The sequence below is a fragment of the Myotis brandtii genome, unplaced genomic scaffold, assembly GCF_000412655.1.
Source record: "Myotis brandtii unplaced genomic scaffold, ASM41265v1 scaffold785, whole genome shotgun sequence".
Classification (NCBI taxonomy): domain Eukaryota; kingdom Metazoa; phylum Chordata; class Mammalia; order Chiroptera; family Vespertilionidae; genus Myotis; species Myotis brandtii.
In genome coordinates this window covers 38,076-44,417 of record NW_005371151.1, presented here as the reverse complement: position 1 = coordinate 44,417, position 6,342 = coordinate 38,076, and the positions used below count along the sequence as shown (strand labels likewise).

At 54.7% G+C, this 6,342-nt stretch overlaps 1 protein-coding gene across 8 annotated transcripts in view; it reads right to left on the bottom strand.

Annotated features, from left to right (window-relative positions):
- LOC102257066 (saoe class I histocompatibility antigen, A alpha chain-like) overlaps window positions 1–6,342 on the bottom strand; it is a 60,354-nt gene that overhangs the window by 35,099 nt on the left and 18,913 nt on the right. For 4 of the 8 annotated variants that reach the window (XM_014530969.1, XM_014530971.1, XM_014530968.1 and 1 more), the window contains exons 3-5: window positions 6,005–6,280; window positions 5,155–5,415; window positions 4,921–5,031 (exon numbers count right to left, since the gene is read on the bottom strand). In XM_014530969.1, the coding sequence (XP_014386455.1) occupies window positions 4,921–5,031; window positions 5,155–5,415; window positions 6,005–6,280 (648 nt within the window). Of the gene's footprint in view, window positions 1–3,376; window positions 3,383–4,920; window positions 5,032–5,154; window positions 5,416–6,004; window positions 6,281–6,342 lie in introns of all 8 variants that reach the window. The other 4 variants (XM_014530972.1, XM_014530973.1, XM_014530974.1 and 1 more) reach the window with 4 other exon arrangements.

Sequence of the window (6,342 nt, the reverse complement as noted above, 5' to 3'; positions counted from 1 at the left end):
CCTGGGGGTGGAGGCGGCCCCGCGGTGAGGATGGGTTAGCGCTGTGGCCCAGCCCGCCCTGCTCTGTCCTGTCTTTATTGGCGCTAAAGGTGTGATCACATCCCAAGAGGTACCTGAGTGACACTCACATGAGATGGTACACACACACGCACACACACACATACAGTGAGTCTCCATAACCCTCAGCTCCTGCACCTCCAGGTCTGTTCCTCCACTCACCTCCCCCCTTGCAGGCACAGGACACTGGCACCCCCGGCCTTGAGTTCTCAGGACCCCATTCCCTCATCTGTGACACGGGATGGTGACAGGACCATGGGGAGGAGCACAGGGCAGGTGGTGGGAACTCTGTCCTCTGGACCACACAGCTCCGACCTGGTGTCAAGCTCACTGAGGAGTGAGCTCAGTGCTGCCTGGGGATGTTGCTTCCCACTCTGCACCTCTGCTTCCTCCTGGAGGAGAGGAAAGTGGACGTTAATACAGAACAGAGGTCAGGGGTGCTGTGAGCACCATGTGCCCTGCACGCTCACTGTGCTCGGCTGGGACATGTGAGTCTTCACACAGAGCTCATAGGAGGAGCAGAGGCCACGGTGATGGGAGATGTGACTGGTTTCCTTGTGGGATCATCTGTGGCGACCTGGGATGAGAGGATAAAACATTACAATGTCCAATGGGAAGAACAGACCCAGCATGTTGCACCAGGCAAACTATTTGACAAAGAGAGATGATCTCTCCAGCAATTCCTCTCTCTCCCATTGCTGCCTCACACGCACAAAGCAACACTCACACCCAAGCAATAGGGAACACACAGAGAGAAATGAGCCCCCAATCTCCCAGGGATCCGGAGACAATTGCAGCCCAAGTTAGGATTTCAGGAGGAAACACACATGGTCCTGACATCACCGGGCCAGTGTAGCTCAGTGGTTGGGCATCCACCCATGCACCAAGGGACGGCCAGTTCCATTCCCAGTCGGGCACATGCCTGGGTTGCAGCTCAGTCCCCAGTGGGGTGTGTTACGGAGGCAGCAGATGTGTCTCATCAATGTTTCTATCTCTCTCTCTCCCTCTGCTTCTGCTCTCTTTAAAAATCAATGAAACATATATTTTTAAGTCGTCTTTATATCATGTTATTATACCACAGACGACGATTCTGGGTGAATATCTGTCTGTGCCTGTGTGTGTGTGAATGGACCTTATTTTATGTCAGAATTTTAAAGTAATCACCCTAATTCTACACATCAATTTTACTATGGTTTTCACACCCAAGCCTCAAGCTCGTGAGGTCTGAGAAGATAAGCAGACCCCTGTGCACATGGCTGAGCAGCTCAGTGGCCCTGGCCGTCCTACCCTTGGCTCAGATCCCAAAGGGAGCCCCGTGCTCGGGTCCCTCACTGTCGGGAACTCAAGGACACAGAGAGGTGCATGAAGCCCAGCATTGGTGGGAATCCCACCCTGGGACACCCCCCCCAGTACATGCCCCCCCCCCTCAGCCCAGCAGAGCCAGCAGAAGCAGCTCAGACACAGGGGGGGGGGGGCAGCGCCTGTCCTGCCCCATGGGACGATCCACCCCAGTTCCATGTCCCCTCCTGGAACCACCCTCCTCCCCTGATTTCTGCCCTGAGGTTGGACATAAGGAAGATCTCACCTGGCTGGTCTTTGCTCTTGAGCTCTGGGCAGGGATGTGTCATTGAGGACAAGCCGGGGGCCCTGAGCCTACAGTTGTAGGGACAGGGTTCCTGGACCAGATCTTCCCACAGAGATGCCATTATCATGTCACCTGAGGCATAGGGGACACTGTCTGCGTGGAGAGCCTGGGACATCTCCAAAGAGGAGCGACTTTATCCCCACTCAAATCTCTCCAAGCCACTGCCGTGATTATTGGTAATTTGACCATTAACTTGTCCAATACAGAAGGGAAACCCCGGGGAGAAGGGGAGTTCCCAACACTCCTGAGTGGGCCTGAGTGTGAGTCACTGAGTGAGCTGAAGGACTCCTCCCTGTCCTGACCAGCAGAGGGCATTCTGACACGGATCCCATTGTGTGGGAAGCCAGCCCATGGATTCCTGCGCCCCCACCGGGTTTGTGGGATAATCTCCTATGTCTGGTACATCTAGACCTTCCTTCCTGAGGGCTGTCCTCCTGGTCCACATGAGCAGCTGAATGATGGGCAGGAAAAGGTGTCTGTTCCCTGTGGACAGGTCTACATTCCGAGTCAAAGCTGTTCTCTGAGCTGAACTGAAAGCCAAGGCTGCATCCCATTCCTCCTCCTCCACTCATTGCACAATCACACACGATCCCCAAGTGGTTACTGTCCTCACGGCTCCCCTGGCCCCAAGGTCAGGCTGACACCAGGATGGGCGCAGGCTGAGCATCTGCACTGGGGCAGGAGGCTGGTCTCTCTCCTCAGGGAAATGCCACGGTCCTTCCTATGGGGGCCCCAGGGATGTTAAGCATGGAGACTGTCCCAGGTGAGCTGTGCCCACCTGCTCAGAATCCTGGGAGTCCCTAATGTCTACACGACCCTACAGGACACCATGAGGTGCTTCCTTAGTCACCCACACAGTCCTGCTCTTTGGTGACTCACTACACAACCGACTCTTCTTCCTCTTCTTCCTCTTCCTCTTCTTCCTCCACTTCTGCTTCTGCTTCTGTTTTTGAGATTTTACCCTGGAAAGAATTATTCTTGACATGCAGACAGGATTCAGGGAAAGTAAGAATTAGGACAGACAGAGAGATACCTTCAGAATCTAAAATTTAGAAAGAACCAGAACATATAGGAAATTGGGTGAAATTACAAAGATAGAATTTTAAAAATAGATGAAAAGATGAAGGATCACATGCCCAGAGAGACGTGGACAAATCCCATGGATATAGTGGATTTTCACAGGGGTGAAGGTGGGAACAACAACACTCACAGAACATTCCAGTCCTCAGTGGACCCATTCAATTCTATTTGGTCACACACTGCCCCCCATCCCGACTCACTCCTGACTAGATTGTCAAACCACGGGTGAGTTCTGTCAGCTTTTGAGGGAAGGAATGTTACAGTGGCCTCCTCCCTGTACCGGGCTCTGTCTCCACATTGTGTCCCATTCTCCTTCCCATGGGTCTTGTGGTTGTAGCGTTTTCACTCTCAGGGCTACAAGGGTTCAAGTCTATGAACACACCACACTCCTTCTCCTCCACAGCTCATGAGAATTTGTCTTATATGCAGATTCTGTAAACTGTGCAGCTATGAATAAGTTCTTCATATGTTTTTGCACACATTTGTGTGAATGTCTATTGGGGATACAACCAGGAGTGGAAATGCTGGGGCATTGGGTGAGTGAATGATTGGGTGTAGTGAGAGCAACCAAGCCATTTTCAAAGTATTTGAAACAACTTACTCTACCACTAGGTATTTATGAGAGATACAATGAGTGCAAATTCCTGCTAAAAATTGACTTTGCCTGACTCTTTCATTTTTGCTATCCTGGGAGGTGGGCAGCAATATCACATTGTGGCTGAACTTCTGACTAAATTTGTTGGTCAATGTATGGACCATGTAAACACTCTCAATAGGAGGATGGACTGGACACATTGTTCATGAGTGAGTGGGCTCTAGTAAGGTGCCAGCATCTATAACTATTGGGACCCTTTGGCTATTAATGGATCTGTGGGCAGAGACCTGTGGGATGAGAGAAAGTGCCTGGTCTCTGCCCCTGGCTCCTGGCACTGAGCTCCTAGAACCCTGGGAATCTCCTGAGTGACAAGTGTCTTTGGGACACTGATGAGATGGCTCTTGGTGAGGGTCCTGGAGGATTCAGGGTAGGGGCTGGTCCCCAGAAAGACCAAGCTATCAGAGGGTTGGAATGTTCAGGTCCTAGAAGGAGGCAAGAGTATGAGGAGCCTCAAAATGCATCTCTCCAACCACAAAGTCCTGTGTGCAGGGAACCTTAGGCCTGTGGGACAATGATGGGTAACATGTACCCTGTTGCTGTCAGATGGGGGACACCGAGAAAATGAGACCATAACTCACACATGAAAACAGTAACAGGCATAATATCTACGAAAACAATGAAACAACAAAAACCCAGGCCTGAGCTCAGGCTGACCAACATCAGGAAGGACTCGCTGTCCATGGTCCTGGAGATGTGCTGCATTAGGACACGTGACAAGGCCTCAGTGATGTCTGAGTTCCAGTGACCACAGGTCCTGGTGGAACAAGGTTCTACTGAGGGAAAAGGTCAGAGGAGCAGAGAGGTGACCCCGCAGAGGAGTGGCCACGTCAAAGCCCACGATGCACTGAGCACCACCTGGGCACAGGCCCCGACCACACTCGGTCTTCAAAACATCTCCTGTCCACACCTGGGACAGCTCAGCACAGCAAACACATGAGTTCTGGAAAGTTCTTGGTGTTTATATTTATTTACCCTCAAAATGTAGAATCTTCTCCTTGAATTTACCCACCAACCCTTTATGGCAAGAAATGAACAAAGTCACCTCCACAACCTCATTTCAATGTGGAAGGAACAGCTTGCAGCTCAGAATACAAGGAAGTAAAGACAGCGATAGTGAGGGCCCAGCCCGCCTCTGCTGGACCAGAAAGTGTGGGGAGCAGGGCGGGGCCAGCCCCAATCAGAGGTTCTTGAGTCAGGAAGTGGGAGCGTGAACACATTTTCCATCTCTCAGTCCCCACAAGGCAGCTGCCTCACGCTGTGGAGGACAAGCATCATGAACACATTCAGGTCAGTGGCTGTAACTGGTGACATTCTCAAAGCCCACTTCATGCTCACAGTGTCCCACAGACTCCCCACCACCCAGTCCTCTCCTCTGCCCACCCCTCCCCTCTGTAGGGTCTCACCTTTTGAAGCTGAGAGAGACACATCAGAGCCCTGGGCGCTGTCACTGCCTAGAGTGCACACTCAGGCCCCACCCCTTCACCACCTAATCGCCTCCTCCCCCACATCACAGCTCCAGCCACAGCTCCCAGCAGAACCAGGCCCCCAGCAATGCCCATGATGATGATGAAGATGAAGGTCTGAGAAGGCGGCTCTGGGGGGAGAAGGGGTGGGAGGTTGAGGGCGCTGACCCGAGGCCTCAGCCCCCACCCCACTGAGGTTCCCCAGAGCCCCTGCTGCCCTGAGAAGAGGCTCTGTGCCCACGGCCCCTATTCACCCCATCTCAGGGTCAGGGGCTCGGGCAGCCCCTCGTGCTTCACATGGCACGTGTATCTCTGCACCCCCACGGCCGCCCACTTCTGGAAGGTCCCGTCCCCCGCAGGCCTGGTCTCCACCAGCTCCATGTCCTGGGTCTGGTCCTCCCCGTCACGCTGCCAGGTCAGGCTGATGTCCGCAGGGTAGAAGCCCAGTGCCCAGCACCTCAGGGTGACCTCACGGGCAGAGACGGGGTGGTGGGTCACGTGTGCCTTTGGAGGGTCTGGGGGGAGGGGAGAAAATGCAGGAACTTTGCATCCGCCATGGGACACTCCAGCAGTGCCCATGTGACCATCCTGAGAATTGACAGACACCTGGGGTGGGAGAGGGAGCCACAGCCCACACACCAGCCTGCACAGATGCACCTGGAAGGCCCTCCTAGTCTTTAGAAAGTTTTAGAATCAGAGAGACACAGCCCAGGGCAGGAGGCAGGTCTCTGAGGGAGAAAAGGGATTTGTGGTCCTGACTTGGGTGGAGGCCACGTGACTCAGAAAAGCTGGGGTGAGGCCTCAGACACAGTGGGTGTGGGCAGCACACAAGGCCTGAGAGAGACTGTCCCTGTGGGTCCCAGAGCCCCTGCAGGGTCCATGGGAACCGCTGATGGGTTATTTCAGGGGGGTCTCCCTGCACCCCAGGAGAGCCTGCACTCCTAACTGTCCCTAAGAGGAGGGGGGTCCCTCTGGTACCTGACCTGACATCCAGGGGGGCTCCCTCCTTGACCCAAGGAGGGGTGTCTGCACTGACCCCCTGTCCTGTCTTTTTGTAGGAGCCGCAGCCCCGGGGAGAGGGGGCGGCCCCAGGGCCCCTGGTACCTGCGCGCTGCAGGGTCTCCTTCCCTTTGTCCAGGTAAATGCGGAGCCACTCTATGCAGGTGCCCTCCAGGTAGCTCCTCATACACTGTGCCTCACCGGCCGCCTCCCACTTGCGCTGGGTGATCTGAGCCACCATGTCGGCCGCGGTCCAGGAGGTCAGGTTCTCGTTCAGGGCGATGTAGTCGGCGCCGTCGTAGGCGTCTTGTCTGTACCCGCGGAGGAGGCGGCCGTCGGGTCCCATCTCGCAGCCAATAATCCTCTGAATGGTGTGAGACCCTGACCCCGCCCGGCAGTCAGCCCCGCCCCGTCCGCCCCGCCCTCCCCGCAGGGCCTGGATC